The 15,605-nt window shown below is 36.5% G+C and overlaps 1 protein-coding gene across 1 annotated transcript in view; it reads left to right on the top strand.

Annotated features, from left to right (window-relative positions):
* The first annotated feature begins 2,006 nt into the window (after positions 1 to 2,006).
* Positions 2,007 to 15,605, top strand: part of PPP1R3A (protein phosphatase 1 regulatory subunit 3A) — a 58,725-nt gene continuing 45,126 nt past the window's right edge. The window contains exon 1 of the mRNA XM_008152400.3: positions 2,007 to 2,791. Coding sequence (XP_008150622.2) covers positions 2,007 to 2,791 — 785 coding nt within the window. The remainder of the gene's footprint in view (positions 2,792 to 15,605) is intronic.

A 15,605-nucleotide genomic window follows, 5' to 3' on the forward strand; every position in this document is an offset into this window, starting at 1 on the left:
TGTTATAACAATAGGAGTGCTCAATCCTGGGAAGGTGGTCTCTGGGTCTCTAGCAGACCCTCTTCTCTCCCAGGCAGCTGAATCACCACTGATTTTCACCACCTGTTTCTATGTGGGCTGCTCTTCCTGGTTTTGTTGCTCTGGATTGAGACTCCATGCGCAGAGTAGAGAGAAAGGGTCTGTTTGGGAGAATGTTTTGCAGCCAAAATATCTTTCTGGCTTCTTAGCCACTGCACATAGGTGCGGGGGACTAGCCCGTTCCACGTTTCTGTCCTTCTTATCAATCTCTAGTGGCTTCTTCTGTAAACCCTTGGTTATAGTATTTCATTTCAGCTAGCTTTCAGTTGGTTATTCAGGTTGTTGGTCCTATAATTTATCTGTAATCCTGTTTGGGACCAGGAGCAGGTGACTGTGGCTTCCATCTACTCTATAGCCATCTTTGACTCTCAAAAATATTTAAATTTATTCCAGTTGAAGATAAATTGAAAAAAATATTGCTCATGGCTAACATTTCAAACAGTACAGAAGACTTTAACCAGTTAACAGTCACGGTATTTTTAATTTAATTACAAAAGGTCCACTGCTTGCGTCTATAGATGCTTATGGCGTACACATGGTTAAACTGAAATAAATGAAAAATTTCCCTACAACCTTCAACTGCTGTGGTTAGAGATAACCACTGATGATAGCATCTTAGATCTTTTCAGGAATTTTCTATGCACATATATGTGCACTTTTTTTCCACTTAGCCATTTATTTTAGTTATCTTTTCATTTCAACACACGAAGTGTTACTTTAAACTTTTTAATGGCTGTAAAACATTCCATCATATGCCTGTAACATTATTTATTCAGTTACCTATTGGATATTTCTAGAATTTTTTAAAAAATCTGTTATAAACATATATCTTCAATTACCTCTGCATACTTATCCCATACTGATAGGGCATTATTCTAGCTTGAGCATTCTGGGTCAAAGCATATAACATTCTTATAGGTTTTTACTCAATTGCTGTCCCCAAAGTGGACTTTAAATTAATACACACAAAAATTAGCATCTAAACAGGCTGTTCAAACTTTAAAACTCACATTGAACTCCACGATGTGAGTAATTTGTTTTGTGGGCATAAAATGGAAATTTTCCAAAGATGAACATTTTATTCTACATAAATATTTTACTCCTGGGCAACATTTACCATTGCTCACTTATATTTTCAAGTCAATAACACATTACTTGTGCATATTTTTCCATGGATTTAAAAAAAATTTACTAATGTTCAAAATAATGTATTTAACCAAAGATTTGTTCTGGACATTGATTCCTGCTATTTCTTCCACTTGGAAAATCCACCTTACTTCAGTCCTTCACTTCGACGTCTTACCTGCCCTTCATGGTTTAATTTAAATGGTACCTTCTCCTTTTAAGTCATGTTTCCTTCCTCAGAATTCCCAGCACTCCTATTTAACTGTTTTATACCTCACATTTTCCATAATAAGTCCCTTATAAATGGTAGCTATTATTATCATTAGGTACTGAATATTTTCAGTTCTATAAATGCTCTGGTTCTCCCCTGTTGTGCTTGCCTGCTCCAATGATTTGTTTAACTTAAACTACATATTTAATATTGTGAGACTACATTTATTTTCTTTTAAAATAAATGGGCCTGGATTTACTTTTTACTAACAACTGAATAAAATCATATTTTTATTCTTAAGTTTCAGATTTTCTAGCACAGCTAAGTGTCTCTTTGGAATTCAGCTGATAAACACATTAACTTTAAAACTAAGAGGTAAATGTGAAACATACTGGTGAGAGTAGCATGGATGTTATCATATTAAAGGCCTTTGGAGGCAAGCTGGAATAGTTTACATGTCAACGAACCTATTTATAGAGCTGACTCCTTCTTTTAATGTCAACTGTAACGTTACACTTATTTTAGCCTCTGGATCTCGAATATCAGCCTTCCTAGTTGTACAGTTCTCTCTTATTTGATATCAGAGAGCCCAATGGAGCCTTCTGGAGCACCTAGTCAGATTAGCAAAGATAACTTTTTAGAAGTTCCTAATTTATCTGATTCTCTTTCTGAAGATGAAGAAGTTAAAGCTACTTTGAAACCTGGTTTTTCCCCTCAGCCTAGAAGACGAGGTTCTGACTCCTCTGATGATACGTATCTGGACACTCCGTCTTCCGGTACAAGAAGAGTTTCATTTGCTGACACCTTTGGGTTCGATCTTGTATCTGTCAAAGAATTTGATTGCTGGGATTTACCAAGTGTTTCAACCAATTTCAACCTAACAAATGACATTTTCCGCCTGGAAGAATATGTTTTATCTCCACTGTTTGACTTGCCTTCTCCGAAAGACCTTATGCAACAACTTCAAGTACAGAAAGCAATATTGGAGTCAGCGGAGTATCTTCCCGAGTCTGCAAGTATAAAGGGCATTATTCGAGTTTTAAATATTTCTTTTGAGAAGTCAGTATATGTGAGAATGTCCTTAGATGACTGGAAGACACATTTTGACATTTTAGCAGAATATGTGCCAAATTCATGTGATGGAAAAACTGACCAGTTCTCCTTTAAGATTTCATTGGTTCCTCATTATCAAAAAGATGGCAGTAAAGTTGAGTTTTGTATACGTTATGAAACTTCTGTTGGTACATTTTGGTCAAATAATAATGGCACAAATTATGTATTGGTTTATAAAAAGAAAGAACAAGAGCCAAAGCCTGTGAAACTTTCGGAAGAAGTTCCTAACAAACAGATAAAAGGCTGCTTAAAAGTGAAACCAAGGTGAGAATACATCTTATATTCTTTACTCTTTAAAATCTTAAAGTTTTTATGTCTTTATTTCATGGGCTGTTAAAGGATCGCGATTCGGTTTAAAAATATACTGCTTGCTATGTATGAAACAATGCTGTTAGGCCTTAACAAGGTCAATGCTATTTAGATAATAGCACTGTATTATCTCTCCTACAAATATAAGAAAAAATAGGGTATAATGTAATAGTTGGAAGGGCGAATGCAATGTGTGTATTGTTTGCCTAATGAGATATAAATCCCTTCAGTTGAAACTATGGAATCTAGATTCTTAACATGTAAAACTATTTTGTCTTTTAAAATATATATTTTTTCAGCAGTTTTGAAATGCATTTGTTTTACTTCAAAACATTTCTGATCAATATAAAAGTGTGTTGCAACATACCTAGTGCTCAGAAATTTTTAGCCCTCCCCTAAAAAGAAATCCCCATTTTTGTTTGGAGTGATATGTTTTAAGTTAAATCATCAAAGCTATGATTTTCACAGTGAACTAAGAGCAACACATAAACATATGAGTGACGTATGAATACACATAAAACATTATAATATAATTATAATCAAATGTAACATGGAACACAAGGTAGTATAAGCTAATAAAAGTAAATGGAGCAGAATTAAAATAAAAACAACTAGAAATATAAATATTCAGCTTCATAGATTAGAGATTTGGGCTATGACTCCCTCACTAGTAACCTTGCTCTCCTATTAATATGAAAAAAAGAAAACTGGCATTCACATCTCTTTATTGTAGAGGTGGCTAATTTCCATGACACTGCGTCAGTAGTAAAACACCGAGGAGGAGATAGATCTCTTCTGCTGCGCAGTGTCCCAATGGGAAAGTCCACAGTGCTCCCCCAGCCACAGGCAAATGTTTGATTATCTTCCGGGTTGTCCAAAGATCAAATAACTGCTCCAGAAATAGTATACTATGATGAAAAGGGAGCCATATTAAGGATTCTAAACAAAATTAAATAAAAACCTAAAATATGATGTGGGACATTTTTAACATCTTTATGCTTTAATGTTCTGACCTAAATGTGTAATTCTAATGCATTAATGAGCTAAATATAAAATAGATGGAAACGATTAACCATATAAAATATTTCTATTTTCCTTATCCTTTAAAGTCATTTGAAAGATTAACTTACTCAACTTTGTGAATTATGCCAACTTTCTTAGTCTAAAGAAAACTTTCTCAGACTTTAACTGATGTTATTAAGAAAGAAATCATAATCTCTGCATGTGCTGAAATAATAATTTAGATGTTTCTGAAATTACTCAGCAACATGTTAGCTATATAGACAAAATAAGTTCAACATTACTTAACAAACTAATTTTTATACATAAACATTTATGTGTTAAATACTTTCAAATGAGATCGTCACCATGATATTTATTAAACGTGCTACAACTTGCTCTATATGTTAGAGGAAAGCAAAATTTAGAAAAGGCACATCCTTATTATCAAAGAGCTCATAAGAGAAGCAGAGTTTGACTTGGGATTTTTGTGTAAGTTAAAGAAGCAGTTTCAAAATGACAAGAAATATATGCTGAACTATGGTATATAGAAGGGATTTCTTTGATAAACCAAACTTTCATCTGATATCAAGAACAAATGGGCAACTGATAGGCCTAATCTATCCTAGTCACTATATAATTGGAACTTCAAGCGTAAGATATGTGCAATTACATACAGGGTGGGGCAAAAGTAAGTTTACAGTTGTTTATATGGAAAATAATAAAGCACTTAATGAATTATAACATAAGAATAAACTCAGTGCTTTGTGTACTCACAACTGTAAACCTGTTTTTTGCCCCACCCTGTATATATATATATATATATATATATATATATATATATATATATATCCATACACACATTTGTATTCAGAACAGTAATCATTGGATTCATAGGGGACACCATTAAAGTTTTTATTTATTTATCTATTTATTTTTGAAAGTATTACAGATGTGTCTCTTTTTCCCCATTGACTCCCTCCCCCCACCAGGCCAACATTGCTTTGGGGGAAAACCTGAGAACTAAACCACAAAATAGTCTGAAGGCTTGTAAACTTTCTTAATGAATTATAAAAATGGAAAAAATAATCTCTCCTTCAAAACTGCAAATACATTGAATGCACTTCTATAACTAACTTAGAAATCACCAACATCATTCTAGCCACATTTGGAAAAGAAGCACTTGCCTCTCGAGGAGGTCAGTGCTGTTTCAGTCCAACAGGAATGTTTACACCTGATTTATATGCCACTCACAAGGAAGTGTACAAAGGAAATCCGACAGGTCCTTAGGAGAGAATGTCTCGTTACAGAATATTTATACAGCTTTTCCATGATATAGTTTACATGCAGTGGAGTTTCAAATATTCCCAAAACTCACACAAGAGAGCATTATCAAAATGTTTAATGAATATTACAAATGGATTTCATTGTGAAGAATTTGGTTAGAGAAAAATACCACATTGCATTAATGCTATTTTACAAAATGTGTATTTGGCTAAAGTAAAAATGAACTAATGCTTATTTAATAAATAATTATAACCTCTAAAATATCCTCCTCCCCCTAAAATAGTAACAGAATCTCAATGGGCCTTTAAAAAAAAATTCCCACACTTTCTATGTAGCTTAATTTGGAGGTCACTTGCTTCTGAAGATAAACAGAAGGGAAATGTATGTGAATTTTAGCTTCATACATTCAAGTAGATTAATAATAGTGTATAATATGTCATACTTAAAATGAATATAAAGTTGTCCTAATGTAGAGAGTAACATCTCACTTGAATTCCTGTTAATACCAAGGTTAACTTGCTATCAGGGTCTTGGAGATTGCATCTTCTGAGAATGTCAATAATCCCTTCTAATTATAATGTTCAGAATGAACCGTGGGAATGTGTTTAGTGAGGTAGGATTTCAGTTAAGTCAATCACCCTAGGTAATAAGTTCTTTCTACAGAGATTTTTTTTTTTTCAGATCAGACATTGCCTATTTTCTTTGATGTAGTTATCTATTTTCTTTGATGCTTGTTAATCTATCCACTTTGGACAAAAAGAAACAGCATGAGGGAGCAGAAAGCAGACTTTACAAAGTCTGCATGTGACTGAGAGCTGCCCAAAGGCAATTAACTGCACCAATAAGTCATGCTTCATGAGATACATGATAAGTGTCATCAAATATATGACACTCAAGTATGTGCTAACGAACTAAGCAGATTTCTGATCTACATCTCATGGGCTTTATTCCAAAGAAATAAGTGGTATTGATATAATTTGCATTAAATGTACATAGATAAATAGGCTAAAAGTAGCATTCAGAAGCAGTATAATAACCTCAAAGTGAAAATTATGGGCTTCAGCCTGGCTGGTGTGGCTCAGTGGTTGAGCATTGACCCATAAACCAGGAGCTTATGATTTGATCTTTAGTCAGGGCACATGGCTGGATTTCGGGCTCAATTCCTAGGAGGGGATATGTAGGAGGCAGCCCCTCAATGATTCTCTCTCATCATTGATGTTTCTCTCTCTCTCTCTTCCTCTCTCTGAAACCAATAAAAGCATATTTTAAAAAAAATTATGGGCTTCAGAGTCAATCATATTTGTATTTGAGTCCAAGCTTTATCACATGCTAGCTATGTGACCTTGAGCAAATTAAACTTAGTTTCCTCATCTGTTAATTAGGAACAATAATTGTAATATCTCATAGGGGTTTTTGAGATGCATGACATCAGATTTATAAACTTTTGATACAGTGTCTGGCACATAGTAAGTTACCAGTAAATATGAACTGCTGTAAAAAGACAAGGTTCAATCTAGCTTTAGATGGATCTGAAAAATCCCAGAAGGGTTCAACCTGCCCCAAAGGTCCTCTCCTCTTTCCTGTCAGGGTTCCTAAATATTCAGCTGTCGAGAGCCATTTCCTTGTCTCTTGCAGGATTTCAATAAATAAGCAAAACTATTTGAATTGCAAATTTTCTGAGATATGTGTCACTTTATATCTAGAATATCTTAAAGTTGAAAAGAACTTAGGGATTATTAATATTTCCATATTTAATAGATAAAATGATGGAGGACCAGATCAGAAAGGTTAAAAAGCCATTAATTTTGCCTTTAAAAAGACATGTGCAATATTAATCCCAGTAAATGCACACTTACTAGCTATTTGACCATGGGCATATTACTCAATTTCTCAGAGCCTCAGTTTATTCATCTGTAAATGGGGTAATGATGCCTGATGTTGCGATGATTAAAGTAAAATGAGATTGTACTTTTAAGGTTTTCAGTACAGTTTGGGGCATATATAGAATAGTCATCAAAAGCCAACTATATTCTCATTCAGCTAATTTCCTGATTCTTGGACTTGCATTATTTCCCAGATGGCACAGCCATCCTTGTTCAGGTTCCAAAACTCATTTCACACGTGTTTGGGTGTCAGGTACTTTGTTGTTAAGCATCAGTATCCAACTCAGAAGCATGGCGGGAAATATGATCCTGTGGAAACAAGGAGAGGACCCCAGAGAAAAGGCCTCACAGGGGATGAAAGCAGAGAGTTGGAGAGAGAACATTCCCAAACCAAGCTCAGGTTCTTTGGATACACAATGGAAGCCATGGATAAAAATGAAATAAGAACCATTTATAGTACATTTAGAGTTTTCTACAATGTGTGATCTGTAACTGATTTTGTGCACTGGGTAAGAGAGTTACTTTTTCAACATCTTTTTTTTTCTTCCTTCCACCAGCTGCTCTATGTATGTTCCCAACAATTGGGTACATAGACTAACTTCATCTGGTTTATATTTTAGTAAGTGAAACCAACTTATTATTTTAAATAAAGAAACTGCATGATATAGGTGTTGGATGGTATGTATAACTTGGCCAGGTGAATGCAAATACGTTTCTGAAAAATTTTAATGCCAAAGAAGAAAATTGATCAGTGGTCAATTTTTTTTTTTAATTGAGGAGTAGAACTGGGCACATTCAAGAATGGGAAAGAAATACTTTCTAAAGCATGATTTTATGATTACAGAGAGTTTATATTGCAGGGTGGTAAAATCATTAAAAGGAGGCCAAGGAAAGCATTGGAAAATGGGGCATAAGATATGGTCATGTGGCATGTTCCGTCAGTGCCATTGAATTGTGAGACTTCCTTAATGTACACTTGCAGTATAATCTGGGATCCTGGAAATAGTCCAAATAGGTGTAAATGGCCCCAGGAGGCCTTTAGGGCTTCATGTATTCCATAGCTAACTTGTTTTGAGTCCACACTAATTGTGGAGGGACCTCTGTGAAGGCCATATAGAAACATAAAACACAGCTGCACAGGCCCCAACGAGATGCAAGCTGCCAGCTGGTTGCAGAAAGGAGCCAAATAGCTCAGTGTTTCCTTGGAGATCGACCAGGGTTTCGTGGTTTACTGGTTTTTGGAAATTCATACCATTCGGCCTAGACTTTCCCTAGAGTATTTGTGAACCTTTTCTGAGATGAAGAAGAGGGTTTGTTCACACAAGGTTTCTCTTAAGCTTGAGCCAAAGAGAAGCACTATGGATATCATGCCTGACATGGATCCTCTGGGATCTCTCTGAACCTAACTTCCCACCCAAAGCCCATCTGCAGCCGTAGAAAATGGAGGAGGGCTTAAGAACTCTGAGCCAATAAAGCTCCAGACCAAACACAAAACAAAACAAACAAACAAACAAAACAAAACAAAACAAAACAAAAAAACAAGATTGTCAAGTGGGACACAGTTTTATACTATCTTCCCATTCTGCTGACTGTGACTCATCCTTTTTCCAAGTTCTTATCCCAATGCCTCAACAGGAATAATGTAAGGGAAGTGACCTAAATGACACAGACTTGAGGTGGGCCTAATTGCCCAGCATCCTGTCAAACTTAAAAATCCTCTCTACTATGATACCTCACTTTGAAACTATGCCTAAAAATATAATATATATGGATACACACACACGTGTGTGTGTACATATGTATGTGTGTGTTTATATGGGTATGTACCCAGACATTTATCACACAAACACACACACATAAAATGTCCCCTCTTTAAAGGCAGACACCTCTAAGGTGTCAGCAATGTCAGGAGCGATCCCTATCTTCTATTTAATTAAGGTTGTTAGGCAAACAGGCTTTGATGTTGGATTGAGACCATGGATATGGATAATTTAAGAGCAGAAAGCACTATGAGATTTCAGGCAGATTTGAGTACACTCTATAAGCTAAGGCTCTATAGAAGCCTGAAGACTCCGAGAGTATGGAGTGTGTGTGTGTGTGTGTGTGTGTGTGTGTGTGTGTGTGTGTGTGTGTGTGTTTGAGGGGAAGGAGGACTCAAACGGAGGCATAATGGAAAAGCACAGGCTTTAAAGTGGGGCTTTTATTCTAACTAATTACTGTTAACTTGGATAAATTATATTTTGTATCCATTTTATTCAGGAGTAAAATAGGGATGATAATTTCTACTTGCCAGAATTACTACAAGAAATACTTAAATTTATATATATATATATATATATATATATATATATATATATATATATGTCTCCCAGTTGCTGACAATTTGTAGAGCCTCAAAATAGCACAGGTGATAAATTCTACATTTTAAAATCTTGTGTTGGCAAGTCATATGCCCAAGATTAATGGAGAAATGCTTGTTTCTCTCAATATCATTTCTGCTGCCAGGACCCAGGGTAATATAAATAGTTTCAAAATTAGTTATGTTATGGGTTCAATATTTTTAGTCATTTGCCAGGAAAACTAATGTATATTTATGGCATTGCTTCTATGGGGGAAAATATTTCCAACTTCTAGCAATTTCTGGATTATAAAAGATTTTGAAACATCACTTCATAAGTTGGACACTAGGTAACTTTTTAAAAAACATTTATTGTTTTTATTTTCATTTAAATTTCATTTCATGAAAATTTAATTTTCATTTCTTGAATGCTTGAAAAATGTTTATGTTTATTGGTGATTTTTTAAAATATATTTTTATTGATTTGAGGGAGGAAGGGAGAGGGAGAGATAGAAACTTCAATGATGCAAGAGAATCATTGATCAACTGCCTCCTGCACACTCCTATTGGGGATCGAGCCCACAACCAGGGCATGTGCCCTGACTGGGAATCGAACAGTGACCTCCTAGTTCATAGATCAATGCTCAACCGCTGGGCAACACTGCCCAGACTGTTTACTGGTGATTTTCATCTCATTTTCTATAACTGATTGTTCAGATCTTCTTTCAATTTTTTAAAATTATCTTTATCATTGAAAATATTGCAGATTTCTCCTTCTATTCCCCCACTGACCCCCTCCACTCTACTCCACAAGGCTTTCACCATCCTATTGTCTGAGTTGATATGTTATGCATATATGCATATAAGTTCTTCGGTTAATCTCTTCCCACCCCACCCCTCTTCCCTCCAATATTCCTTCCCCCCACCTCCAATCTGACAAACAACAAAAAATTATCTATATCTATTAGTCTGTCTCTTGTTCTGCTTGTCCATTTTGTGTATAGATTCAAATGTTAATAGATATGTATTTATTACCATTTTATTTTCATATTTTTTATCTTCTTCTAGAAGACCCTTCAGCATTTCATATAATACTGGTTTGGTGGTAATGAAATTCTTTAGCTTTTCTTGTCTAAGAAGCTCTTTATATGTCCATTGATTCTAAATGGTAGCTTTGCAGGATAATCTTGGTTATAGGTCCTTGCTTTTCATCACTTTGAATATTTCTTACCATTCCTTTCTGGCCTGCAAAGTTTCTTTAGAGAAATCAGCTGAGAGTCTTATGAGAGCTCCCTTGTAGGTACCTAACTGCTTTTCTCTTGCTGCTTCTAATATTCTCTCTTTGTCTGGAGCACTGGATGTGCTGGCTCTGGGTCTTCCCAGGAGGCACAGGCCAAGGTCAGCCACAACCTGTGTTCTGCCCAGGTCTAGCCGGCATAAGTAGCAAAGTGCTCTGCAGATGGCTGCTTCTTGTGCTGGGCTTGGAGGTGCCCCAGCAAGGCCAAGCTGTGAACCAAGGCCAGCACTGCTAGTGCCAGGCCTGGGGCCACTTACAATAGGTATGGCACTCTCTGATGCCAGATGCTTCTTGTTTGAGAGATTTTAGGAAAATCTGAAGCCTGTGCTAAGATAGGCCATTCCTATGGTAAAGCCACTAAAACAGCTTGGGTGGGCCTGAAAACTGGGTGGGGTAGGATCTCAGGGAATCACCAGGGTAGGGCAAACAGTGTGAGTTAGGTTGATGCAATCTCAGATATGGCACCCACCTGCTGGCTCTGTGGGGAGAAAGGCTCATCAAAGGAACAATGACCTCTGCTGGCACTTCTTTCTGGGGAAAAGTTCCCCTCCAGTGTTCATCTCACCCTGATGCCAAACAGTTCAGTTCCTCCCCATAGGTCTCTGGAGCCTTTCAAGCTGCTGCCCCAGTACTGGAGCTCAGAGGGAGTGAGTCTGAGTAAGTTTGAGCACAAATCCTTTATGAGGAACTGCCTGGGACTACAGCAGCCTCAGCCACCCTCCTCAATCCATGCTGGTTTTTACAAACAGAAGTTATGGGGACTTCTCTTCCTGGCACTGGGGGTCCTGGGGTGGGACTGAGACTCCCATGCTCCTCAGGGGGAACCACCACAGCTGAGATTACCCTCCTCATTTTTATCCATCACATGTGGATGTGGGACCAGCCCTTCCATGCCTCGCCCCTTCCTACCAGACTTGATGTGGTTTCTTCTTAAATTTCATGGTTGTAGGACTTCCATTCAGTTCTGTTCCAGATGGTTCTGAATGATGGTTGTTCTTTAGTTGTAATTTTGATGTGGTTGTGGGAGGAGGTGAATATCATGTTTATCTATGCTGCCATCTTGACAGGAAGTTGACACTAGGCACTTTTTAAAAGTAAACTACAATATGGTGTGGGTTTTTTTTTAAAGTTGTTCTTCCTAAAGTGGTTCTTTTGGGTTAAATAACTGGGTTGGCTGTGCAGAATTTCACCTTATTACTCCTGTACAGTATATCTATGAATAGAAGATAAAATTGCATTTTATATAAATCTTTTCCTCCAAAAAAAATACATCATATACCATTGCATTTTGGCCATTCCATTGTTTTAAACATTCTCTGTACCTCATCACCATATAAAAAAGTAAAAGCTCCTCAGAATATCTCTCAATTGTTTTCACATTTTGTTCTACTTCTCTAATAGCCTTACTTCATAACTGGCATGGTACTGTTAATAACTGGTTTTGACACCTTCATCATAGCGTCTTGCTGTTTAAAGGTTGTATGACAAATAGAAATAAGTTGCTAGATAGTTATGCATTGGTTAGTGAGAACCACTAATTGTACATTAAACAAACCTGTCTTATAAAATTTTACTATTCCCTCCCCCATTAAGTTACTCTGAAAATGGTCCGTATGTGTTGTACAAGAGTCTATTCAAATCACAACTAGAAGTAGAATTTAACATTGTAAGACAATGATTGTCTTATGTGCAGTTGTGGATTTGAATTTTACTTATCCCTTTTGGAATTTGTGGTAATCAAAAAGATAAAATATTTGCTCAATTTATATTTGTAAAGCCTGCCAAATAGTAGATGCTTTTCCTAAGTATGTGAAACAGATTTTAGAGCCCATTTAACACTCATGGCATTCTGAATTGTTTAACAAAATTAAGCCATTATACAAACATACCCTAATGACTCAAAATCTATAAGAAAAACTTCAAGCTGATTTTCATTCTTAAAAATTACTGTGGATGTCTTGACACAAATACAAATCACATAGAATTGCTCAGATACATTTCAGCCTCATAAGCCATATGTAAAATGAAGCTGGGCAAAAAATGCACATTTTGCTAATATCTTCTTTTGAGAACATTTATAAATAATTTCATAATATATTGTTGTAACTTAAATCTTTTGAGAATTTATCAATAGAAAAGTTGCACAGATTTTAAAAATCATGTTGAGGTGTAGCAGAAAAAGAATATAATCTTCACATGGAATCTTTTGTTTTGTTTTGTTTTGTTTATTGCCTAAAGTTTTACATATGTCTCCTTTTTCCACAATTGACCAAACCCCCTCCCCCAGCCATTCCTACCCTGGGCAAGCCCCCACCGCCCCAGTGTCTGTGTCCATTGGTTATGCTAATGTGCATGCATACAAGTCATTTGGTTGCTCTTTAACCCCCTCCCACCCCTACCATTTGTCTCTGGATCTATTCTTGTTCATCAAATTATGTTGATCATTATATCCCACATATGAGTGAGATCAATTCACATTGAATCTTAAGTAGATATATAAAACTATTGCATTTAGTTTAAAGTTTTAATCATTGCCTCTAATGGTTTCTTAACAATTTTCATTGAATTGTATTGTTACAGAAGATACCATCTAATTTTATCTTTTGTTTAAGGCAGAATAATTCTGAAAACTACTCAAGCCAAATAGTTATAAATTTCTTAATCATCTCCTTGGAAGATAGTATTCTTCAGTAATGCATTCTATAGGAAATACTGTGCATTTTATGCAGCCATTCATATTGTTCTATCTATGTCTTTAATCTTGTCATTTGTTTCTCTGCTTTTCACTCAAATTAAATGTTGGAGTCCCTATCATTATACTTTAAAATTTAGCAAAATTATCCCAGCTGGTTTGGCTCAGTGGATAGAGCATAGGCCTATGGACTGAAGGATCCCAAGTTCAATTCCAGTCAAGGGCACATGCCCAGGGTTGCAAGCTCAATCCCCAGTTGGGGGTATGCAGGAGGCAGCCAATCAATGAATCTCTCTCATCATTGATGTTTCTGTCTCTCTTTCCTTTCCCTTCCTCTCTGAAATCAATAAAAATATATTTAAAGCCCTAACCGGTGTGGCTCAGTGGATGGAGCATTGGCCTGCGGACTGAAGGGTCCCGGGTTCGATTCCGGCCAAGGGCATGTACCTTGGTTGCGGGCACATCCCCAGTAGGGGGCGTGCAGGAGGCAGCTGATGGATGTTTCTCTCTCGTCGATGTTTCTGACTCTCTCTCCCTCTCCCTTCCTCTCTGTAAAAAATCAATAAAATATATTAAAAAAAATATATATATATATATTTAAAAAAATAAAATAAAATTTAGCAAAATTATATTGTTTCTATCACTGGCTTTTATTTTTTATGTCAAGTTACTCAGTAATTTTAGATTTTTTTTCTTTGAAGTCCTAACAAAAAATAAAAATAATTTGTAGTATTTTAATGCAGAATTCAGAAAGAAAGAAACTCATGACCAACTGGATTCTCTTAAGCAAATAATTATATTGCTATTTTAAGGACTGTGCTTTGCCAGGACTAATGTATCAAGAGAAAGCCCAATCTTATATAATAAAAGCCTAATATGCTAAGTATCCAGTCAACCAGTTGGCTGTTCAACCAATCAAAGTGTAATATGCTAATGATGTGCTAAGGCTGCTCATCCACTCGCTATGACATGCACTGACCACCAGGGGGCAGACAGTCAACTGGTCAACCAGTCGCTATGATGTCTACTGACTACCAGGGGGCAGATGCTCTGACCAGTAGGTTAGCTTGCTGCTGGGGTCCGGCCGATCAGGACTGAGCGAGATGGGCTGGACATGCCCTGGAGCCCTCCTGCAGTCCCTCCCCAGATGGCCAACCTCCCACATCTCTCCCTGGCCCGATTTTGCAACGGAGGGGTCCCTCCACCTGGCCAGCACCCTCTCACTATCCGGGACCTCTCGGGGGATGTCAGAGAGCCAGTTTCAGCCTGAACCTACAGGGGGAGCACCGCTCAGCCAGAAGCCGGGCTCACAGCTGGCGAGCACAGCAGCGGTGGTGGGAGCCTCTCCCGCCTCCGCAGCAGCGCTAAGGATGTCCAACTTAGGCCTGGGGAGTGGGCCTAAGCCTTCAGTCAGACATCCCCCAAGGGCTCCCGGACTGCGAGAGGGTGCAGACCAGGTGGAGGGGACCCCCCCCCCCGGTGCATGAATTTCATGCACCAGGCCTCTAGTAGGTTAATAGCAGGCTAGCTAAGGAGCTCTCCCGCTTTAGTTTATAGGACTGAGTAATACAGGTAGTATTCATATTATTACTATACCTCCTCTGGTAGTCAGAGACAGGAAGGATACTCTTTTTTTTTTTTTTTACTAAATTACAAAATTGAAGTATTTCTAGAAGATTACTTAGTTTATATCCCAATCCTACCTAAAATGATAGCTGTGTTAGAGTTTTTGAACCCCTCTTAAACATATAAAAATAATTTAAAATACTAGTTACACTAATTTATAGATATCTAATTTTTAAATAAAATTTCACTCAAAAATATAATTGCATAAGTAAGACATTGAAAAGAAATATCGATTAGATTTGTAAAAATCAAATTTAATATAGATCAGCTGAAATTTAAGTTTGTTATAAGTGCATCCTTTTGTAAAAAGGTTAATGCTGTGTGTGTCTATAGGCAAAATTCATTTAATATATTTTAAATTTCTTGACATGCTTGTATGTGTGTACAATTTTAACTAAGAGCTATTTTTTCTGGTCAATGAATATGTGCAAATCCACTTGATAATTTATTTAGTAAATTGAAATAAGTAGCAGTATGCATTCAAAACATCTACATTTAATTATCCTTGATGTGTTTCTTTTTAAGTGGAAAAAATACACACATATGTATGCATGAGCTTTACTTAAAATTTGTCTTGTGTATACATATGTGTGTATTAAATATAATAAAAACATTCTTCAGTTCGTTCAGTTTTTCTATTATGTTAT

Source organism: Eptesicus fuscus, chromosome 14, assembly GCF_027574615.1.
Source record: "Eptesicus fuscus isolate TK198812 chromosome 14, DD_ASM_mEF_20220401, whole genome shotgun sequence".
In the NCBI taxonomy this organism is placed as follows: domain Eukaryota; kingdom Metazoa; phylum Chordata; class Mammalia; order Chiroptera; family Vespertilionidae; genus Eptesicus; species Eptesicus fuscus.